Here is a 24,812-nt window from a genome sequence, read left to right as displayed (position 1 = left end):
TAGGTTGTGTCATTTGAGTGATAACATCCTAGGCATCATTTGCCATTGCCTATGGCCATTCTTCTCATGCCCGTTGGATGAAATAACATAGCATATTCCCATCCAACAGGGATGGGTTCCAAATTAGCTCACAGCCGGGCTTTGTTCCTCGATGCGTCTCGCATGCGCAGTAATGCAAAATCTGGGGGAGAGCCCCCCAAAAAGATGCCGACCACATGCACGATGCCGGAACTCGGCTTTTGTGCATGCACAGAAGGAAATTTTAAAAAATATTTTAAAAAAATATTTAATGGCATTAACTGATCTGGTTCAATGATGTCATTGTGATGTCACCAGCGGGGCCCTACCAGTTTGGGCAAACCAATCTGGGAGGAACCCACCCCTGCTGTTCAAGAATAGTATAGCTAGGCATGACTGCAGCTAATGCTTAATAAAGCTCTATATTATATGTCACTCAATGATGGGTTCCTATAGGTACAGTAAGGTACGCAGAACCGAAAGAAAAAATTTGAATTTTTGTCTTGCTCTCTACATCTTGATGGCCCTTCTCCTCTTTTAAAAGTTATTATCATCATCATCATCATCATCATCATTATTAATTAGATTTGTATGCCGCCCCTCTCCGCAGACTCGGGGCGGCTATCAACAATAAAAAAGACAATGTAAACAAATCTAATATTAAAAATAATCTAAAAAACCCCAATTTAAAGAACCAGTCATACATACAAACATACCATGTATAAATTCTATAAGCCTAGGGGGAAGGGAAAATTTCAATTCCCCCATGCTGATGACAGAGGTGAGTTTTAAGGAGCTTGCGAAAGGCAAGGAGGGTGGGGGCAATTCTGATATCTGGGGGGAGTTGGTTCCAGAGAGTCGGGGCCACCACAGAGAAGACTCTTCCCCTGGGTCCCGCCAGACGACATTATTTAGTCCAGCATTTCCCAACCAGTGTGCCGCGGCACACTAGTGTGCCGTGAGACACGGTCAGGTGTGCCGCGAAGCTCCTAGGAAAGCTCCAGCTGGCGAGGCGCTGCCAGTGCCGGTGCCTCCGACCTGGAGCTCCCACTCGCAACTGTTCCCCGGCTACTGCCCGATGCTGCTGTTGCCGGCGCTGTCCTGCTGGGCCCCAAAGAAGGAAGGCGGGAAAAAGGAGAGCTTCATTCTTCGTGCCTTCGAGAGAGAGAGAGAGCAAGGGGGAGAGAAAGACATAGAGGGAGGGAAGGAAGGAGAGAGAGAGAAAGAGAGCAAAAAAGAGAGAAAGAAAGAAAGAGGGATGGAGAGAGAGAGAGAGAAGGGAAGGAAGGAAGAGAGAGAAAGAGGGAGGGAGAAATAGAGCGAAAGGGAGGAAGAGAGAGATATTTTTTTTATCCAAACTTTTCTTTACCCCCCCCCCCCCCCCGTTCAGTGTTCCCCAGGATTTTGAAAATGTGAATAATGTGCCGCGGCTCAAAAAAGGTTGGGAAACACTGGTTTAGTCGACGGGACCTGGAGCAGGCCAACTCTGTGGGACCTAACTGGCCACTGGGATTCGTGCGGCAGAAGGCGATCCCGGAGATATTCTGGTCCGTTGCCTTTCTTGTTTTGAATTTTTAACTTGAATGACATATGTTGAACATTCTCACATCCAAATTTATTGAAGATTTATATAGGTTAAGATATGTTTACATATGTTGGATTCCGTAATGTGAAAACTGTTTTCCTACTTGTTTTCTGTATGCTGTAGGAATATTGAGGGAAACCAGCAAGTTTTCTTAAGAAAAATGCAGGTCAGAGCATCAGAAGGAGTTTGTTTTGCCTTTATTTGCCTTTGTTAAAAATTCAATTTCTGACACTAATATATTCACCTTTTCTATCCTCACTAGTCAATACTTTCATTTCTTCAACTGCTCCGGCCCCTTCATGAATGTAACAAATGTATCAGGAAATGGCATTGCTGCCTGGGAATGCAGAACCCGAATTTACTGCATACTCTTACAACAACTTGGAGACACTTTGTGATGTGCAGACAAAGAAAGGCGTCTTCTACAAAAAAGCAAAACTTCTCAGTCCTGGGGAAGACTTGTATTGTTTTGCCTGTAGGGAGGACCGAACCAGGAATGTGATAATCAATGTGGGTGGCATAAAATACAAAATCCCATGGACCACATTAGAGAATTGTCCCTTGACCAGGCTTGGAAAGTTAAAATCATGCAACAACTATGATGAAATAATGGATATCTGTGATGATTATGATGTCAACTGCAATGAATTCTTTTTTGACCGCAATCCTTGTGCCTTCAGGACCATCATGACTTTTTTGACCGCTGGGAAGCTAAGGCTCCTCAGGGAAATGTGTGCACTCTCTTTCCAAGATGAACTAGTTTACTGGGGGATAGAAGAGGAACACCTGGAGTGGTGCTGTAGAAGAAGACTACGACAGAAAGAAGAAGAGATTGCGGAGGCGGCAATGTTTGAAGAAGAAGAAGAAGAAGTAGAAGAAGCTAAGGAAGCACCCCAATGTGCCTTCAAGGATAGTGGCCGCTTGCATTTGTGCATGAGAAAGCTCAGGGATATGGTGGAAAATCCTCATTCAGGCATCCCAGGAAAGATTTTTGCTTGTATATCGGTTTCTTTTGTTGTCATCACTGCAGTTAGCCTCTGCATTAGCACTATGCCAGATCTCCGAGAAGAGGAAGATCGGGTAAGTGCACAATATATTTTATTTATTTTATTTTATTTTATTTTATTTATTCTTTGTCCAATATATAATACATATGAAAGGGAATAGACATTAGGTGATATATAAAAGATAGGAAGTGAAGAGGAAGAGAAGTAGGTGGGAAGGAAAGAATATATATGATAAAATGGAAAGGAAAGACAATTGGACAGGGGACGAAAGGCACATCAGTGCACTTATGTACGCCCCTTACTGGCCTCTTAGGAACCTGGAGAGGTCAATCGAGGAGAGTCTGAGGGAGAAATGTTGGGGGTTGGGGGTTGACACTATTGAGTCAGGTAATGAGTTCCACGCTTCGACGACTCGATTGTTAAAGTCATATTTTTTACAGTCAAGTTTGGAGCGATTAACATTGAGTTTGAAGCTGTTGCATGCTCTTGTGTTGTTGCGGTTGAAGCTGAAGTAGTCGTTGACCGGAAGGACATTACAGCGAATGATTTTGTGGGCAATACTTAAATCTTGTTTTTTATTTATTTATTTTATTTATTTATTTATTGGATTTGTATGCCGCCCCTCTCCGCAGACTCGGGGCGGCTAACAACAGTAACAAAACAGCATAATCCAATACTAAAAACAGTTAAAACCCATTATATAAAACCCAAACAGATATACAGACATACCATGCAGAAAATTTTAAAGACCTAGGGGGAAAGTGTATCTCAGTTCCCCCATGCCTGGCGGCAGAGGTGGGTTTTAAGCAGTTTACGAAAGGCAAGGAGGGTGGGGGTAATTCTAATCTCTGGGGGGAGTTGGTTCCAAAGGGCCGGGGCCGTCACAGAGAAGGCTCTTCCTCTGGGTCCCGCCAAGTGACATTGTTTGGTTGATGGGACCCGGAGAAGACCCATTCTGTGGGACCTAACTGGTCGCTGGGATTCGTGCAGCAGAAGGCGGTCCCTGAGATAATCTGGTCCGGTGCCATGAAGGGCTTTATAGGTCATAACCAACACTTTGAATTGTGACCGGAAACTGATCGGCAATCAGTGCAGACTGCGGAGTGTTGGTGTAATATGGGCATATTTGGGAAAGCCCATGATTGCTCTCGCAGCTGCATTCTGCACGACCTGAAGTTTCCGAACACTTTTCAAAGGTAGCCCCATGTAGAGAGCGTTACAGTAGTCGAGCCTTGAGGTGATGAGTGACTGTGAGCAGTGACTCCCAGTCCAAATAGGGTCGCAACTGGTGCACCAGGCGAACCTGGGCGAACGCCTCCCTCGCCACAGCTGAAAGGTGTTTCTCTAATGTGAGCTGTGGATCAAGGAGGACGCCCAGGTTGCGAACCCTTTCTGAGGGGGTAAAATGATGTTTACTCAATTGTAAACATTGCCAGAGTCTTCTCTGTCAATATTTGCTTAGCAGTGGTTCTCAACTTGGGGGTCGGGAGCCCTTTGGGGGTCGAACAACCGTTTCACAGGGGTCACCTAAGACCAGGGGAAAAGACAAATTTCCCATGGTGTTAGGAACTAAAACTTCTATTCTGGCGCCTTGGAACGTATTTTTACAATCCAACCAATCAGGTGTTTATAGTGGGGGTGTCTCTCTGACCTTCCTGCCCATCAGCTTAAGGCTCTGTTGGGAGAATTGGTGTTAGACTTATGGTTGGGGGTCACCACAACATGAAGAACCGTATTAAGGGGTTGCGGCATTAGAAAGGTTGAGAACCACTGGCTTAGTGGCTTGCTCTGTATGTGCATGTGAAAGTAACATAAACTTTATCCCAAGCAGATTATGATTAGCATAGTTATTGCCTTTCTGTGTTTAAGTTAATATGGTGTTATACATTAACACACAAATGAAGGCAAATATATATGTCCCAGGATAAGGTTGTGGGATCTTGGGACCAAAGGTTTTGTCTTCTGAGCTTTTGGACTTGTGCTGGAGTCCATCTTCAGGGAACATCTCTCTAGTAGGGTAATTAGATAGTGGATAGAACTCTCATTTCAAGTTCTCTGAAGATGGGCTCCAACATGAGTCTGAAAGCTCAGAAGACAAAACTTCTGGTCCTGGTAACTGATCCAGATTGGATCCTATATATTAAATTTCTGAATTAGTTAGGACAGATACCTCAATAATTGGATTTTGGACATTGTCCTGATTCCTTTTGTCTCCTTGTATCAAAAACTTTAGCTAAACGAAGGCTGGATTTTTTTTTTCTGACAGAAGAAATTACAGTAGGCAGAAAGAGGATTTCTTGGCCTGCTGTGAAGGGACATAAATTATCTGGGATGATGACGGGCCCTAACCACAGCAAATTCAAAGGAAGTCTTTGTGAAACTAATAGAATTGCAAACTGAGCAAGATTAATTTTGACTGTCTATAGTTTCATCCGATCAGCATAAAATAGTAATTAGTATGCCATAATCCTTTTTATTATCAAAAACTTGTCTTGTCTCTGATCTAGTTTGAAGCTTATGGTTCATATGTAAACAGAAACCTGCAACTTTGCTTTATAGTTCTGTACAAATTTCTCCCTTGAGTAGAAAACCTTGTAATCATTTTCTTCTTTTCTTTTCCTTTTGTTTTTATCAAATTAATGATTATTTAATTATTAAATTTATATCATGCATTTTGCTCGAGCTTAAGAAATACTAATGTTGTTATTGACGACAAACCTAGGGTTACAGTAAAGGGGTTTGAAGAAATAAATGGAAAGAGCAAAATCAAAATCAAATACACTAAATAGTAATAATAATAATAATAATAATAATAATAATAATAATAATAATGTATTAGATTTGTATGCCACCTCTCTCCGAAGACTCGGGCGGCTCACAACAATAATAAGAACAATGTTACAGTGGAACAAATCTAATATTAAAAGAGAAAAAACATATAAAACCCCATCATTTAAAACCAAACAATACATACATACCAAACATAAAATATAAAAGCCTGGGGGATGTGTCTCAGTACCCATATGCCTGGCGATATAGGTGGGTCTTGAGTAATTTACGAAATTATTAGTAAACCTCATCAAATTGTATAAAAGGTTTCAAAGTTTTTACAAAATTCTTACTTTAAACTCTGTTTAAATATTCTAAATTTATAATGCTGTGCATAATGAAGTATTCATTCTCCTGTGTGCTGCTTGGAGAGTCCAAGCATGGGAGATTAACTTCTGTCATTGATACAGAACTGGGTTAAAAATAGATGTGGTCATTCCTCTTCTGCTTTACTGGCTCTGATCTGGGTCAGTTCTTTTAACTCAGTCGAGATAAAGGGAAATATAATTATCTTTTACAGTTACTTAACTACAAGCTGCTTAGACTCTCATTTTAGATAACTAGGGTGAGAGATAAGGAGAGCAGTCGGAATCCCTGCACAGAAGTATTTTGATGCTTACTGTTGTGACATAATGATAGATGATGGATGAATGGATAGATAGAGCTTTGATTAAACTCATAGTTTTGGTCACAAGATTTTTTTTGTCAATGTAGGAAATAAGTGAAAAAATTAATGTTAATCTCAGACACATGGATTCAAAGGCAATCAATTAGTTCATTCAAAAAAGCTTTCCTGAAAAGTCTGGGTCTGCGAGCTAGAGAAGGACTCTCCAACCTTGGCAACTTTAAGCCTGGAGGACTTCAATTCCCAGAATTCCCCAGCAAAGCTGGCTGGGGAATTTTGGGAGTTGAAGTCCTCCAGGCTTAAAGTTGCTAAGGTTGGAGACCCCAAGACAGAGGGCTTTTCTAAGTTGCACAAAAAAATCTAGCACTTCCTGCATTGCACCACTGCTATATACAAGAAACAACGCGATAGTGGTGAATATCTATTGCTTATGTGTTAAGATGAGGTGGAGGTTTGTTCTCCAAGCTTGTGGGTTGCTTTCCGAACATTTAATTACTAGGCTAGGTGACATCTTCACGGAATTCCCTAAAGTCCACTGTAGACATTACCTAGTATGACAATGAAACCAACTGACAAGTTCAGATAATAAACGTCCACCTTCAAGAAACACAACAGAAGAATAGAAAAGAATAAGAATAGAATAGAATAGAATAGAAGAGTTGGAAGGGACCTTGGAGGTTTTCTAGTCCACCCCTCTGCTTAGGCAGGAAACCCTATACCACTTCAGACAAATGGTTATCCAACATATTCTTAAGTGTTGGAGCATTCACAACTTCTGGAGGCAAGTTGTTCTACGGATTAATTGTTCTGACTGTCAGGAAATTTCTCCTTAGTTCTAAGTTGCTTCTCTCCTTGATTAATTTCCACCCGTTGCTTCTTGTCCTACCCTCGGGTACTTTGGAGAATACCTTGACTCCCTCTTTTTTGCGGCAACCCCTGAGATATTGGAACACTGCTATCATGTCTTTCCTAGTCCTTCTTTGACATACCAAGTTCCTGCAACCATTCTTCATATGTTTTAGCCTCCGGTCTCCTAATCATCTTTGTTGCTCTTCTCTGCACTTTTCTAGAATCTCAACATCCCTTTACATTGTGATGACCAAAACTGGATGCAGTATTCCAAGTGCGGCCTTACCAAGGCGTTATAAAGTGGTATTAAAACTTTATTCTTAGCTAATCGTGCAGAATGCAGCTGCGAGAGCAATCATGGGCTTTCCCAAATATGCCCATGTCACACCAACACTCCGCAGTCTGCATTGGTTGCCGATCAATTTCCGGGCACAATTCAAAGTGTTGGTTATGACCTATAAAGCCCTTCATGGCATCGAACCAGAATATCTCCGAGACCGCCTTCTGCTGCACGAATCCCAGCGACCGATTAGGTCCCACAGAGTCGGCCTTCTCCAGGTCCCGTCAACTAAACAATGTAGGTTGGCGAGCCCCAGGGGAAGAGCCTAGAGATTAGAACTGCCCCTACCCTCCTTGCCTTTCGTAAACTTCTCAAAAAAACCCCTTTGTTGTCAGGCATGGGGGAATTGAAACATCTCCCCCGGGCCTATATAATTTATGTATGGTATGTTTGTAGGTATGTTTGCTTAAAAATGGTTTTTTTTAACTATTTTAAATTTTAAATTGTATATTATTAGATTTGTTATGAATTGTTTTATTGTGTTGTGAGCCGCCCCAAGTCCACGGAAAGGGGCGGCATACAAATCTAATTAAAAAAAAATAATAATAATAATTTAGAAAAAGAAATTTCCTGAGGACGACCCATTTGTTATGAGCAAGGCTGAAGAGTAGTAACTTGGTATCACTATCTTGATTAGTTTGAAGAATGTTCAGGGAGAAGGTTTTATCAGCGTCATTAAATACACAGCTTCTACCTGATGATTAACAAATATTTTCCTGCTACTTGAGTTGCTTCCTCAACTCTACAGGCTTTCTTATTATGTTTCATTCAGTTCAGAGCAGCAAAAAGGAACACTAAACTCCCCTTCCTATTCCAGCAACAGTTTTATAGTAGAGGCATGTTCTGAATAAGATAAATTTGATTTAGTGCAGGTTGTGTAGGAGAAGATTTTGATGCGCCTATGATGTCTTTCTCTTTCTGCTTCTTGAAATGATGAGTTTGAATTTTATTTTTATACTCTGTGAGATGGTGAAGATGGGACAAAAAGTAAAATAAGCAACCCAAAGTCTTTACAACAGAGCACAGGAATTATGTTTTCAGTCCAAGAAATGGCATGAGATTAGCTAAAAAGAAATGCACTTATAATCAAAGCATCAGAGAATGTGGTATAATAATTTTTAGACAGTCAGTGCTGTCAAGAAAACGGCAAAAATATAGTTTTAGGATAAAACTGTTAGTCTTACATGGCTGATAATAAGCCATTGTCAAAATGCAATCTCCCTAAAATAACATTAATATAATTAGTGGTAGCAACCAAATGTTGGAGAGAGTTAAAATTCAACAAAGAAATGATAGGACGCTTATTAATGTGCCAATGGAAAAGTAAAGCAAAATGTCATAAAGAGCCTTGTAGCGTCTATTTCTAGGCTAGTATAACTATGAAAGTGGAGCAAATCTATTTTGGCTTTACAGATCAGTGGTAGCCATCCAATATTAAGACGATACTAGGTGTCAAATAAAAATAACCATTAAAATGCTTGCAAGCACCTGCTTGCTTCCCAAGCATAAGATTATTATAATAATTACAGCTAGCTTTTTGGATTCTTCCAAAGACTGCTCTACATAGGGAACATTCAATTAAATATAGTTAGTGGTTTATGCAGATGACCTACAGTATAGGAAAGAAAACTAAAAAAATAATAATTAAAAAAACATTTGAAAAGTGAATTGTGTTATATAACTTTGGCATCCTCACTTAGAACTACCAAAATAACAAGTTAGCAGCCTTGAAATCTTGTCCAATATGTAGCTCTTGAAATATTATGGAAATGTTGTTTTCTTTTGTTTTAATTTGCTTTATTATTGAATTAAACAGTAAGCTTTGAGAGAAAAGGGAGTTGAAAAGTTCTGCTGTTTATTTGATTTCTTTTGTTATCAATCAATTACCAAATGTTTGTTGTTTATTTGCCACTTTTGTATGATTTTGTCGTTGGAAAGACATTTGATTGCTATTCCCTCTTTTGGACAATGTCACTTTCTGTGTCCTTACGGATTGTTCAGACTGTCTGGAGCAATTTATTGTTACTTGCCACCTTGTCATGTTTTACTGCTGTCTTCTCTCACAATATTCGGAGTGAGTTCTTTCTTTATATCCCCCCCCCCCCCCCATTTATCTTATGATAGTTTTAACAATTCATTTGTCTGCAATTCTTTTTGTCTCTGGTTGGATTCTTTTGCATGTCCTAAATTGATCCATATTTTTCCAGGACCTGAAAAAAAAATGTGGGTTTTGGTCTTAGATTATTTGCTGGTATTGCAACTCACTGCTACTTGCTTTTATCTCCTTTCAGCCTTTTCAGTCTGATTTTGATTTACTATACTTTCCCCCCAGTTCTTTCATTCATTCACCAAAATGGCCTTCCATATTATTTTAACATAGTATGTATCAATTACCATTGTACACCTAACTTAATCTCACACATGATGTACAGCACTTCATTGTCTAGTGCTGAATATGCCACTGGAGTGACCTCTAATGATAATGAACAATGCATTAACATAGTTTTGCATCTCTCAGATGGTTTTATTTTAACACTTTGCATCACAAGCAAACTAATCCTCAGAGTATTACATTTTCAATATCTGCTGCTAGACTGACTGCTATTTTGGTGCAGTCTGGGATAATTTAAGCTGGTAGTTGTATCTAGTAATTTGATCATAAAGATTTATAAAGTTGGCTTGCCCCTTCAAATTGTAGAGTTGTTCTGCTCTCATCATAATCAACATTATCCAGTGATGACCCTGAAAAAAAGAAATAGGGTGGGGTAGACTGCACATTTTAAGACTAAAAGCAAATGACAGAAGGTTTGTGAGGTCTCCTGGGGACTAGGGGAGAGCAAACACTTTTTTCCCCCTTACTTACCTCTTCAAAATCTTGGTGCATCTTATACACCGATGTGTCTTATAGTCTGAAAAATACAGTACTTTGATAAAGGTGTTACTTCATCTCCTCCTTGAATGATGATGTATTTACCATTTATATGTACTTGGGTACTTGTTCCTTCACAAGCAACAAGTAAAAATTACCTGTAAGCAACATCTTAGTTTGTCTTCAACTTTTTAAATTCCTCTTGGAGATTCTCTTCCTTCCCGGAGGAGAAGAAATTGCAGCTTGGAGAAATTTGATTGGTGGAGAGGTGTAGGAGAGGACCAGGCTGAGTCCATGGACAGGGTCAAACACGTCATCAGTTTGGATCCCACAAGAAACAGAAGTCCAATCCTTCTTGAATTCTATAGACTTTTATATATCGGCTGTTTGTCTTGACTGTTAGTAATTCAGATTCTTATTTAAAGGTAAACTGCAATAAACGTGTACTCATTTTGACCTAACTCTGGCTCCAGATTTCCTGTTGCCTGACAGCAGGACCAAAAAGAAGAAACATTAATTTAAAATGTAGTACTTAACTAGAAAAGGTAAAAGTACTAGGTTTGAAAATTTTTACTTTCTAAAATACCAACCGCCTGTTTCAATCTATTTTCGAGCATTATTTGATCATTGGTGCTTTATAAATACAGTGGTACCTCTACCTAAGGACGCCTCTACTTACGGACCTTTCTAAATAAGAACGGGGTGTTCAAGATTTTTTTGCCTCTTCTCAAGAACCATTTTCCACTTACAAACCCGAGCTATGCTGGCTGGAGAATTCTGGGAGTTGAAGTCCACAAGTCTTTAAAGTCACCAAGTTTGGAGAACCCTGTGCTAGATAACCATTTGAGACTTGAAATTTGCCTTCATTTATTTAACTAGGCATGGGCAGCAAGGAGAGATGTTGCTTTTAGAAATATTTGATCATTTATGCTAAATATGTTATGTATCATTTTATGAACATTTATAAAATAATTGTCCTAAAAATTCAAGTATAGCTATTTAATATACAGTGATCCCCCGCTCGTTGCGAGGGTTCCGTTCCAGGACCCCCCGCAACGAGCGGGTTTTCGCGAAGTAGCGCTGCGGAAGTAAAAACACCATCTGCGCATGTGCAGATGGTGTTTTTAACTTCCGCAGCGCTAGCGAGGAGCCGAAGATTGGGGGCGGCGCGGGTGTTTTAAAACGCCGCCGCCGACATGGGGGGCTCGCTAGCACCCCCCGAACCCCCAACCCGGGTTTGGGGGGGTGCTAGCAAGCCCCCCATGTCGGTGGCGACGTTTTAAAACACCCGCGCGGCTTTCCAATGAGTCCCGAAGACAAACGCGGAAGTTTGACGTTTGTCTTCGGGACTCATTGGAAAGCTCCGATCGTTTTAAAGCAGGCGCGCCGTTCTCCGCTGACTCCTGGCGAACTTCCCCGCTTTAGGAGTCAGCGGAGAACGGCGCGCCTGCTTTAAAACGATTGGAGCTTTCCAATGAGTCCCGAAGACAAACGTCAAACTTCCGCGTTTGTCTTTGGGACTCATTGGAAAGCTCCGATCGTTTTAAAACAGGCGCGCCGTTCTCCGCTGACTCCTGGCGAACTTCCCGGGCGAAGGGCGAAGGGCGGGCGAGCGGGTGCTGGGGGGGGGCTTCGCCCTCCCGCCAGTAAGAGGGGGAAGACCCAGGGAAGCCGCCCAGCAGCTGATCTGCCGGGCGCCATCTACGCATGCGTGCCCATAGAAAAAAGGGCACGCATGCGCAGATGGTGTTTTGACTTCCGGGTTCAAAAATCGCATTTACCCTGTTCGCAATGGTCGGGGACGCAATAACCGGGGGATCACTGTATAAGCAAAGAGTACAGGAGTGCTTCTAATTGTGACTCTCACACTCAAACTAATAAACTCTGCGTCAAATTATGTGAGAAAGCTCTTAAGAATAGAATAGAATAGAATAGAATTTTTATTGGCCAAGTGTGATTGGACACACAAGGAATTTGTCTTGGTGCATATGCTCTCAACGTACATAAAATAAAATATACATTTGTCAAGAATCATGTGATACAACACTTAATGATTGTCATAGGGGTCAAATAAGCAATGAAGAAGCAATATTAATAAAAATCTTAGGATATACGCAACAAGTTACAGTCATACAGTCAACATGGGAGGAAATGGGTGATAGGAATGATGAGAAAAACTAGTAGAATAGAAGTGCAGATTTAGTAGAAAGTCTGACAGTTTTGAGGGAATTATTTGTTTAGTAGAGTGATGGCGTTCGGGAAAAAACTGTTCTTGTGTCTAGTTGTCTTGGTGTGCAGTACTCTGTAGCGACGTTTTGAGGGTAGGAGTTGAAACAATTTGTGTCCAGGATGCGAGGGGTCAGTAAATATTTTACCCGCCCTCTTTTTGACTCTTTGTGACTCTCACACTCAAACTAATAAACTCTGCGTCAAATTATGTGAGAAAGCTCTTAAGAGACCTCAGACATACAGAACTAATGTAAAGTAAATCTACTCAAACATCTATTTACGGTATTTTTCGGAGTATAAGACGCACCGGATATAAGACACACCTTAGTTTTTGGGGAGGAAAATAGGGAAAAGAATCTGCTTACCAGGTATTCATCTAGCTAGCTAGCGTCCATAGTCTGATCAGCTTCAGCACATTATTTTATCCCCCGGTTAAGGGCTTAAAAAAATATATTCTGAGAAAGTAACAATGAAAGAGCTTGCAAGTGGGTAAGAGCTGGGAACATTGTTAGCACTTGGTTAGGGCTGGAAAGAAACATTTGGAGCAAGTTAGACCAATGTGGAAAAAAACTGCAAAGACTTAGGGCTTGGAAAACATTCTTCGCAGAGAGTAATAATGAAAGAGCTTGGGTACATTAATAGCACCTGGTTAGGGCTGGAAAGAAATATCTGGAGCAAGTAAAGCAATGGAAAAAAAACCCCTACAAAGACAGAGTTTGGAATACATTATTGGTAGAAAGTAACAATGAAAGAGGTTGCAAGATGGTAGAAGCTGGGAACAGCTGTGAGCCGCTCCGAGTCTCCGGAGAGGGGCAGCATACAAATCTAATTAATAATAATAATAATAATAATAATAATAATAATAATAATAATAATTGTTAGCATCTGGTTAAGGCTGGAAAGAAACATTTGGAGCAAATAGAGAATGAAAAAAAAATCAAAGACAGGGTTTTGGAATACATTCTTGGCAGAGAGTAACAATGAAAGAGTAACAATGAACGAGCTTGCAAGCCGGTAAGAGCTGAGAACATTGTTAGCACTTGGTTAGGGTTGGAAAGAAACCTATTCAGAGTAAGTTAGAGCAATGAAAAAACCCTGCAAAGACTTAGGGCTTGGAAAACATTCTTCACAGAGAGAAACAATGAAAGAGCCTGCAAGGTAAGAGCTGGGAAGATCGTTAGCAGTTAGTTAGGGCTGAAAAAAAAGCTACATTCAGCGTATAAGACACACCCTAATTATCAGCCTCTTTTAGGGAGGAAAAAGGTGGGTGTTATACATTGAAAAATATGGTACCTAATATTTTAGGCAGGTGGATATTTCCTAAGGATTTTTGAAAAATCTGTTACAAATTTCTGTCCTTTAAATGTAGGGCTTGGACTAAAACAGCGGGTATGGGGTGGTGAAATGTCTTGGCACAAACATTTAGTCCAAAGCCAACACTAGGTTTAATTGCATATTTTTAATCAAAACGATCGGTTGTTGCTTAGTTTGTTTCTTGGAGCGGGTTTTTCATGAGCCAGATGACTCATTTGAAACAGACTGTATCCAAGAGAAATGTCAAACTCCTTGTTCAATGGCAGGAAACATGACCAAACATCCATCAGGAAACCCCCATTCCTCCTGCTTCAGGAGAGCAAACCCAAAGTCTTGGGTTAGCAAATAAGTAGCATGAAATGTCCTGGACACTTTATCATTCTAAGAAATGGGATTACAATCTATGGATGTGATTATGAATACTACAGCTATAGAAGATTGTGCAGAAGTGGTTTACAAGAGTAGCAATAGCACCTAGGCTTATATACCACTTCATAGTGCTTTACAGCCCTCTCTAAGCGGTTTTACAGAGTCAGCATATTGCCCCCAACAAATTGGGTCCTCATTTTATCCACCTTGGAAGGATGGAAGGCTGAGTCAACCTTGAGCTGATGGTGATATTCGATCTGCCAAACTGCTGGAAGATGGTTACAGTAGAAATAGCCTACAGTTCTGCACTCTAACCACTGTGCCACCATGGCTCATTTTTGAACAACTGAGTACGTTTTTAAAGTGGGATTTAAAAATTATAATAATAATGGTTTTCTCTCACATATTCTTTCTTCAGCTTATTTACATTTGTCTCTTAGCCTCTCAGAACTGAAATGTTGGCTGTTTATCAGGCATTTGATAATATGATCATACCATCACAAGCCATTTTTCACTTTATTTTATTGACTCAAATATATTCTTTGCACGTTCACCGTAATATGGAATCCCATCTCAGAATTGCTTTAGAAAAGTGTCTATTAGTAAATTTACCGGGGGTGGGTGGGAAATGAAGTTGAAGAATTGATTACAGTGTCTTAAGAATAGAATATAAAATCGATTTTAAAATCGTGGCATTGCCAGGGTCTGATATTTTAGCATTTGTTGACATGGAATGATCTATGGTGCTGTCTGGATAGCAACTCAAGATTCCAGTTTTCGAAAACCACTGGCCTCTTCCAGAGATAGAGTCAGACGTTGCCTTTCTGGCTGCAATCCTTGGAATAACAAGGAATGACAGCAGATGTCTTGGCTGGCCATGTGACTCAGGCCTTCTGCCCAAAAGCCCTGGAAGAACTGGAACCAGTGGGATAGAGCTGCTGGGAAAAGTATAGGCAGAAACCTCAGGGATATTTTATTTCTTTGCAGTGGTGTTTTGCTCAGCTGTGTGTTAACGTTTTTTGTTCCTCTATGTCTTTGTATGTCTGTTTGATGTTGGATAGTTGTTAGATGCAGATAAATCTAGGAAGCAAGAACTCAGTTCCCCTTATTTCCCCAGTACCCTCTTAATTGTATTTTTGAAAAATAAAAGTCTTTAATAAAAGTTATAGCATACCATACACCATACTATGCTATAACATTACTAGTTATGTTATGTTACAAGTATTGCAATACTTATAGATAGATAGATTTTTATTGGCCAAGTGTGATTGGACACACAAGGAATTTGTCTTGGTGCATATGCTCTCAGCGTACATAAAATAAAATATACATTTGTCAAGAATCATGTGGTACGACACTTAATGATTGTCATAGGGGTCAAATAAGCAATGAAGAAGCAATATTAATACAAATCTTAGGATATAAGGAACAAGTTACAGTCATACAGTCAACATAGGTGATAGGAATGATGAGGAAAAAAAGTAGAATAGAAGTGCAGATTTAGTAGAAAGTCTGACAGTGTTGAGGAAATTATTTGTTTAGTAGAGTGATGGCGTTCGGGAAAAAACTGTTCTTGTGTCTAGTTGTCTTGCTGTGCAGTGCTCTGTAGCGACGTTTTGAGGGTAGGAGTTGAAACAATTTGTGTCCAGGATGTGAGGGGTCAGTAAATATTTTCCCCGCCGTCTTTTTGACTCGTGCAGTATACAGGTCCTCAATGGAAGGCAGGTTGGCAGCAATTGTTTTTTCTGCAGTTCTGATTATCCTCTGAAGTCTGTGTCGGTCTTGTTGGGTTGCAGCACCAAACCAGACAGTTATAGAGGTGCAGATGACAGATTCAATGATTCCTCTGTAGAACTGTATCAGCAGCTCCTTGGGTAGTTTGAGCTTCCTGAGCTGGCGCAGAAAGAACATTCTTTGTTGTGCTTTTTTGATGATGTTTTTGATGCTAGGTGACCATTTTAGGTCTTGAGATATGATAAAACCTAGAAATTTGAAGGTCTCTTATTATTGAATAACTATAGCATCAGAGTTGAGAGGGATCTTGGAGGTCTTCAAGTCTAACTCCCTGCCGAGGCAGGTAACCCTATACCATTTCAGACAAATGGTTGTCCAATCTCTTCTCTAAAACCTCCAGTTTTGGAGCACCCACAACTTCAGGACGCAAGTTGTTCCTCTGATTAATTGTTCTCACTGTGAATCTGTGTAGTGATTTTTAATTTTTGATTATGAAGTGTGGGAAAGACAAAAGATAATCTTCTGGACAACTCATTCACTACATGGCATTCATCAACATCACCAACACCATCATCATCAGTCATCCAAAGAAGTTCCATATTCTATTGTTCCTGAAAGAGCAGAACTAGGAGGGCACCTTAGTTGAAGCATGGCCTATTCATAAGCACTGCCACAGTATCTACAAGCCTCCAAAACTTGTGGAATTGGAAGACTACCAACAGTTTTTCTCTCTCAAGATAAATGAACTGGTGATTCTGATTGAAGAAAGTACTGAGGGTTTCAGTATGCAGCTATTTTCAACTTTAGAAATAATCACCAGCATCTTAAATTGAACCCAGAAGTTAATTGGAAGCCTGTGCAGGGTATAATGATATATTAATAACAGCAACTGCCAAGCAATGAGCCGGCAGCTGTATTGTCAACTAATCTGTTGGGTGGTCTTCAAGGACAGCCTCACATCAAACACGTTGCAGTAATCCAGAGTCAGGATGATGTGTGCAAGAATTAATACTCCTGTGCCTGGGTGTCGTCGTGGCCTAGATAATCTGCTTTTAAAGTGCCTGAATTACAGTGTTGGAGCAGGAAGAATAATAATAATAATAATAATAATAATAATAATAATAATTATTATTATTATTATTATTATTATTATTATTTATTAGATTTGTATGCCGCCCCTCCGAGAACTCGAGGCAGCTCACAACAATTATAACAATGTACAAATCCAATATTTAAAAACACAATTTAAAAACTCTTATTAATAAAATAATCACACAACCCAATCAAACCATACATAAAGCAGTAGTTAGAGGAGGTGTCAATTTCCCCATGCCTGGCGGCAAAGGTGACTTTTCAACAACTTACAAAAGGAAGGAAGGTGGGGGCAGTTCTGATCTCCGGGGTGAGTTGGTTCAGAGGGCCGGGGCCGCCACAGAGAAGGCTCAGAAGGCCGTGCCAGATGACATTTCTTAGTCGACGGGAAGGCCCAGTCTGTGGGACCTAATCGGCCGATAAAAGGCCAATTCCATTTCAGGAATGGAGAAAGCCTCCAGGGTTTTGTCAAACTCTAACCTTCTCCGTACACCATTCTTACTCACACTGCATTCTGTCAAAACCCAGATTGAATAAAGTTTCTTTAAGACAAAGGAAAAAACTGTCACAGCTAGCTGCCCAAAAAGCATTTGCAAGAGTCTTCTCCCAACACCAAAGTTCAAAAGCATCAACAGACTCCTGCTTCTTTGGAGTCCAATTTTAAAGTGTTACGGGAAAATCATTCCCTGCATGAGTCTGATCTTTGTAGGTACAGACCAGGCGGGGGTTGCTACTTGCTGCCCCTACCGGTGCAATGTGCATGCAGCTTCGGGTCGCCGACGTGCACGTATTCCTATGAGATTTTGCTTCTGCGCATGCGCAGGAGCAAAATCACGCTGGGGTATGCACATATGCATGCCGGAGACGCGGAGCTGGGCACACAGGTCCATTTTTAGTACCAATGCGCAGTGTGGCCCATACTGGGTAGGAACCCGATACTAATACAGATGCATTGCAATATTTGAATGTCTTTTGTAATACCTTTATTGCTATTTTAGCAAGTTCTAATCCAGGGGTGTCAAACTTGCAGCCCACAGGCCAGATGTGTCAAACACTGGCCACGCCCACCCCCAGTTTAACGAGGGGGGGAACTGCAATATGCTACGTGGCAACATGTTGCATGTTTGACACCCCTGTCCAAACCTATAGCATCCTTCTTTAGTCTTGGTTCCTTTAATTGTTGATATTCAATAATAATAATGCAGCTAAGGAAGCTGTGACTTTTTTCACTCGTGGCCTGGTGTACTGTGAACACATTTATGGAGACATGTCAGGAAAAAAGATGTTGCTAGAGCACCTTTATATCTAAAGCCTCGGTGGTGCAGTGGTTAGAGTGCAGTATTGCAAACTACTGTACTTCTGCTGATCACTGCCTGCCAGCAGTTTGGCAGATCGAATCTCAGTAGGCCCATGGTTGACTCAACCTTCCATCCTTCCAAGGTCGGTAAAATGAGGACCCAGATTGTTGGGAGCAATGTGCTTACTCTCTGTAAACTGCTTAGAGAGGGCTGTAAAGCACTGTAAAATGGCATATAAGTCTAAATGCTATTGCTATTGCTAAAATCTTTGCAGTGGCAACAAGCCAAAAGAAGGGGAGGGAATTCACTCTTTTGCCTGTTATTTCATTAAGCTGCCCTCACCCCAAAAAGAAATTCAGGTTTGCTTCTGGAAAACAAAACAGCACTGTCTTGTAAATCCTGGTAAGAGATTTTGGATTTCTTATTCTGGATCTAATCCCAGAATTCCCTGTTTATTATATTTTGATAATTTTGTTAGTTATTGTTTTTTAGTTCCAGAATAAAAGCTTTTATATGAGAAAAGAATGATGGCTAAGAAGAGATATTACTATAAGAAATTATATAATTATGCACGGCATTGGATATTTTAATCCTTTTCTAAAATTTTAGGACTTAGAGCAAGCAATAAAATGTACTAGCTGGAAATAAAGTACTTTGCACAATGTATAATTAATGGAATTCACTACCACTGGAATCATAATTATTAGTCACACAGTTGTTGTTAGTTTGTCATTTGAAGCAATTTATGAAAAATGAGTCCATTGGTGGCTATAACCTGTAAGAACTAAATGTGAAGGGAAAGAAGTGAAGGAAGATTACTAGCTTCTTGCTTATATAGCTAATCATATTCGAAAACCAAATACAAGGCTAAACGGATCTTTGTTCCAATCCAAAATCTAGTTATGCCAGCTATAAAATTATAGCTGGATACCCACACTTCGCTATGAAACTGAACTCCTTAGCACAGATCAGAATGAGTAAACTCCTAGCCTACAGGCCAGATGAATCACGTGCTGGCCACGCCCACTGGCAGTTGGAACAGAGTTCTTTTCAGGTGAGGAGGGGGAGTAGAATGTCTAACTCCTTAGCACCAGAGCATGTTAATAATAATATAAGAAATAACCAATGATCTGATGGTCATTTTGAAAAATCCTTTCTTAGCAAGCATCTAGAAGCCAAGAGAAATATATGTAGCAAATTTCATGTTTGTAGGTTTTACAGTTCTGGAGATTTCATGATTACGGTATGAGTGGTTTTCGCTTTTGTATATATAGATATGAACAATGAAATGTGGAAATAATTCTCAGTTCTCCTTCCCTCCAAAAGTTGAAAGTAGGTGAATTTTAAAATAAGATGTCAGCTGTGTGTTTTCTTCCTGAAGTATATGTGCTTTTCCTATGCTGCAGTTTTCTACTTCAAGCTTCTTTGTTTAAAATATTCATTGCACATCTATAATCAGTTCTTTACGATCAGCCTCTTTTTTATATAATATGCATGAGTGGGCCACTGAGTTTTCTGCCAAATTATCTTTGCAAATAATTTAAATCATTTAAAATAATTTCTTTCCATAACAATTCTAACAATATTCCATTTATGATCCAAAATAATGGAATGGAGATATGGTGAACTAGGGTTTCACTTTTTCTATATAAGATATTTGTAGTTTTCTATTAAGATAACATTCTGGCTGTTTGTGTTATATTTACTTTTCCAGATGTTGTGGTTAGCTCTGGCCCAGCTCCTGCCCCAAGGACTGTGGATGTGGGGGAGACATCCACATGCTGCAGGCCTGTTTTCCCCCCCCCCCCCGGTGGAATCTGCTGATGAAGGCTCCTCTGACCAAGAAGACATGAGTGACAGGGAGGAGGAGAGTGTGGCAGACAGCTCAGAAGGAGATCAATTATCTAGCTCCTCCTTGGATTCAGAACAAGAGTTAATGATACAGCCACGCATGCGGAGAGCGATGCATAGGCAACAACAACTGAGAGATTATTATCAAAGAAAATGAGGCCACCTGTGGTTGGGTGGGGCTGTGGTAATTAGTGAGGCTGCTATAAATAGCAGCCTGTGGGTTTGGCCATTGTGGAGGATTATCAGATTGTTGTGTTTCGTGACTGCTTTACTGACTGACCTTTTGTGTGCTAATTTTTCCCTGCTTTGAAACTAAACCAGAGCAAAGTGTGTTTCACTTTGTGAAAGAAGAAGGACTGTGAATTACCTCACAGCTGCAAGCTAAGTATCACAGAACTGATAAGGGACTTGTACAAATTACCAGTTTGTTTGAAGATGAGTGCTCTTTGCTATACCAAAAGAGGGCTTAGGTTAAGTGAATTTTCATTATAAAGAACATTGTTTTGAATTTTCAAACGTGTGTGTGTCTGAAATTTGTACCTGTGAATTTTTGGGAGGAGTCTACCAGAGAGCCCGACAGATCACCCAGATAATAACTTAAAAACGTTTTGGACTGTGAAATTTTACTCCTAGGTTTGAAAGTGAGTGTCAGGCTGAAGTCATTGTTTGGAGTTATACTCTTTGACATGCCACAGTTAGAATAGAATCGTGGGAATTGGGAGGGATGGTTGTATGAGAGGGAAAGTTACTAGCCACAACAAATTATTGAAAGTCCAGGGTCATCCTTTGTTCATCACCAGTGGAATTATGGAGGAGGTCGATGGACTTGGAAGCAATAGGACTCATCCATGTGGTTAACTTGTGGGTGTGGGGATGAGGGATGAAGCTTAACCTGGGTGGGGAACTTTGGAACCGTAGCTTGACTACACTTCGCTAGCAACATACTTTGATAATAAATAGGAAATTGGAAGAAAGATGAGGTTTGGACTCTGATTTATTTATCAGATGTTATTTGGAGCACTGACAATAGCCGGTACTAAGCGCTGACAGTGAGGCTGTAAAATTATCATCAAAAGTAACACTATGCCTAACTGTTGCTGACTTCTGTTGATGGGAATGAGAAGCTAGTAGATGTTTTCCTACATTTTTTTCTTTTTTTTGTTGTCAAATTGGGCAAAATTTTCACTTCAGGTCTTGTTCTGGTTTTTAGTATGTTTTTAACCAGAATAATGACGGAGCCTAGAATTCTACAGAAACTTGACTCTGCTTAACCGCCTCTTCCTTGCAAATCTCTCCAAGCAAATTATATCAGTTGAGAGAACAATAACATGGAAATGTCATCTCTGCCTCCTTTCCTTTTCGTTAATATATTCCAGTTGAATCCTTCTCCTCCTTAATGTATGGAGTGATCTAAATCAGGGGTCTCCAACCTTGGCAACTTTAAGCCTGGTGGACTTCAGTTCCCAGAATTGTCCAGCCAGCATGACTGGCTGGGGAATTCTGGAAGTTGAAATCCTCCATGCTTAAAATTGTTAAGGTTGGAGACCCTTGATCTAAATCACTGTTAGACCTTCGAGGTTATTCCAGACAAGAAGACACTATCTATATCTTTATTGCAAGGTTGCATTAACAGAATCTTACAAGTCTGAAATATACTTCCCCCCCCTTCACTTTTATGCTTTCCAAAACTAGGGAGAGTCTCTTCTGAAATACTTTAGCCATCTCTCCTCCTTAGCTCTCAAAGTTTATCAGAATATTGTATAAGTTGTGGCTCTTCTTCCTGTCTCCCAAGGTCCCTCCTGCATACCATTACAGCCATTCTGCAGTTCCTTGAGCAGACTTGTAGGAAATGACAAAATCATTCCTTACCCACAAATAATGTTTGATTTTAGGAATTCGGCAAGACAAAACACTCTTTTGTCTTCAGAGAAAAGGAAGATGCATTGCTGGAAAACAGGACATCAACTGTACATAATTCAGCTTAGTAGTGTGGGTTCCACTACCCATATATCTATGGAGATCCTCAATCATGCTGGTTGTGGGTGGTGGTGGTGGTGGTGTGTCTTCAAACTTAATTCTGGAATAATTCTGGAAGTTGAAGTCCACAAGTCTTCAAAGTTGCCAAGTTTGGAGACTGCTTATCCAGATCATGGTTGTCTCAAAGGTGCTTTTTTCAAAAAGCAATTCAGCTCTGAACTGAAGAAACATCTTAGATGAGGAGTGAAATGTTTTCAAGGAGGAAAAGGAAGTCCAGTTGCCTTATGGAAAAAGCCCCTTTTCTACACCATATGATACCTATTCCCTTGCACCCAGAAATTGCATTTTCAAAATTCAGCAGCAACAAGGCTGGTTTCCAATGGTACAATTTGTGTGGTTCTTTTTTCAAAAGTAAAAATGGAATTGTGGAAGGCAAACCTTGTTCCACCTTTAAACCTTGCGCTCTCCTCATCAAGTACATAGAATTTTTAAGGAAAAATAATTCATGTTTATTCCAGTAGCCTTTATTTGTTCTGTCTTTTTGCTGGGGGTGATTAACATTCAACATAAAGAAAAGGGTAAGGGTGAACTGTAGCTATATTTGGAAGTGGGAATGAAATAACCAAATAAAAATCATTGTTCATTGTTGCTTAAGTTTTGGGCTGGTGAGTTTATTTGCATCCTTTAAATAACTTTATTCAAACAGTTCTCTTACCTTTCGGATTTTTTTAAAATGCCAGTTATTAATTTTGGGGTGAAATAATTTTATAGAATAAGCTTTTTAGGAAGCTTTTCTAGCTTAATTGATTAATATAGAGTAGCTACTACATTAATATTATTATCACTTTTACTCATTAAACATGAAACTCAGTCAACTGAACATTTTAAAATATATCACAAATATCATTGACTGGTGCTAATGGTTGATACTGGTTGCTGCCAGCATCCTAGTTCTCAACCAAGTATCTTAAAATATACGATGTTCTAAGTAGCAGGTTTTTTGCAGTTCTGCTGGTGTTCTTGCAGAAAGCTGCAATTTCTTTATATATTTTATAAAATTCTTGGACATGGTACCTATTGTTATTGTTGTTGTTGTATTTTATTTTTTATTTATTTATTTTGTTTATTTTATTTGTTTATTTTATTTTATTTATTTTATTTTATTTTATTTTATTTTATTTTATTATTTTTTGGATATATACATGCCGCCCCTCTCCAAGGAGATTTTGACAGAATCAAGGCCCAAACTTAGTGTGAATTTGGGATCTGGGCTTTTGGGGAAAAAAGTTAGTTATAAACCCATTATTCATGCTGGCTGGAGGGAGTTTAAGTCCACATATCTTAAAATTGCCAGATTTTTAAAAACTGCTCTAAATGAATTAGGCATTTATAAAAATGAAGTCAAAATAATCATTATTTTTAGAAACATTTACTAAAAATTTGGCAAATTCATTTGGAAAATGAATAATTTGAACAGTTCATGCAATAAGGAGGCTACTGTCTGGGCAGATCCATTCCATAATAAATTGGTTGGTCTCAAAGATGCCAATGCATAAAAATGTGTTTAGTTTAGCTTTATATTGCAGCTTTAAATCTGTAATAGATTACTTACAGAAACACAGAAGCATACAATACAAGAGCATTTTTGGCATCTTAAACTAAAGAAAAAAAATTGGCTGGCTTGCTAAATAACTCTTAATTTTCCGCCTTCCTTGCAGGGGGAATGTTCCCAAAAGTGCCACGACATCTTTGTGCTGGAAACGGTCTGTGTGGCTTGGTTTTCTTTCGAGTTCCTCTTGCGCTGTATCCAGGCGGAGAGCAAGCGTGCCTTTCTGAAGACGCCGCTCAACATTATAGACATTTTGGCCATCTTGCCTTTCTACATCTCTTTGATTGTAGACATGGCTTCTCCCAAAACCAGCAACAAGCCTGGGGGTGGGGGAGTTGGAAACAAGTACCTGGAGAGAGTGGGGCTGGTGCTGCGCACCCTCCGAGCCCTTCGCATCCTCTACGTCATGCGCCTGGCAAGGCACTCCCTGGGGCTGCAGACCCTGGGACTCACCGTACGCCGCTGCACCCGGGAATTTGGACTGCTCCTCCTTTTTCTTTGTGTCGCCATGGCACTCTTTTCGCCCCTTGTCTACTTGGCGGAAAATGAAATGGGCGCTAAGCAAGAATTCACTAGTGTTCCCAGTAGTTATTGGTGGGCTGTGATATCCATGACAACCGTCGGCTACGGTGATATGGTGCCTCGCAGCATTCCAGGGCAGGTGGTGGCCCTAAGCAGTATCTTGAGCGGCATCCTACTGATGGCTTTTCCAGTCACTTCCATTTTCCACACCTTCTCGCGCTCGTACATTGAGCTTAAGGAAGAACAGCAGCGTGCGGCTAATAGGCAACCTCTTGACCTGGAAGAAAGCAACAACCTTCCAGAAGACAGCAGCTCTCAGGAAGAAGAGCCCCCCTCTTCGCGGGGCAATAACGGCGCAGTGATTCCCACTGAAATGGAACAAGGCGCTAAGAATTGCTGACGCAAAGGAAATTGGAATCTTGGGGGGCGTGAAATGAAAAGTGTACAGAGGGCTATTTATGTCTTAAAGAAGAGGTCTCCAAACTTGGCAACCTTAAGACTTGTGGACTTGAACTCCCAGAATTCCCCAGCCAGCATAGGAACGGAAGTCCACACGTCTTAAGGTTGCCAGGTTAGGAGACCCCTCCCCTTAAAGTAACCAAACTGCTTAGACCTCCTTTTGCAACCATAAAGACTGCCTTTTGAACAACGGCTTATATGATCCATCATAGCCCTGAAGACCATCTGGTTTTAAT

The 24,812-nt window shown here is 40.2% G+C and overlaps 1 protein-coding gene across 1 annotated transcript; it reads left to right on the top strand.

Annotated features, from left to right (window-relative positions):
* Positions 1-1,915: 1,915 nt before the first annotated feature.
* Positions 1,916-24,517, top strand: KCNG2 (potassium voltage-gated channel modifier subfamily G member 2). Its single transcript, XM_070747418.1, has 2 exons — positions 1,916-2,683; positions 23,705-24,517. The coding sequence occupies exons 1-2, from the start codon at positions 1,916-1,918 to the stop codon at positions 24,515-24,517; spliced, it is 1,581 nt and encodes a 526-aa protein (XP_070603519.1).
* The last annotated feature ends 295 nt before the right edge of the window (positions 24,518-24,812 follow it).

This window comes from Erythrolamprus reginae, chromosome 3, assembly GCF_031021105.1.
Source record: "Erythrolamprus reginae isolate rEryReg1 chromosome 3, rEryReg1.hap1, whole genome shotgun sequence".
Lineage (NCBI taxonomy): Eukaryota > Metazoa > Chordata > Lepidosauria > Squamata > Dipsadidae > Erythrolamprus > Erythrolamprus reginae.
The sequence above is the reverse complement of the archived record's forward strand: the minus strand, read 5'-3'. Positions and strand labels throughout refer to the sequence as shown.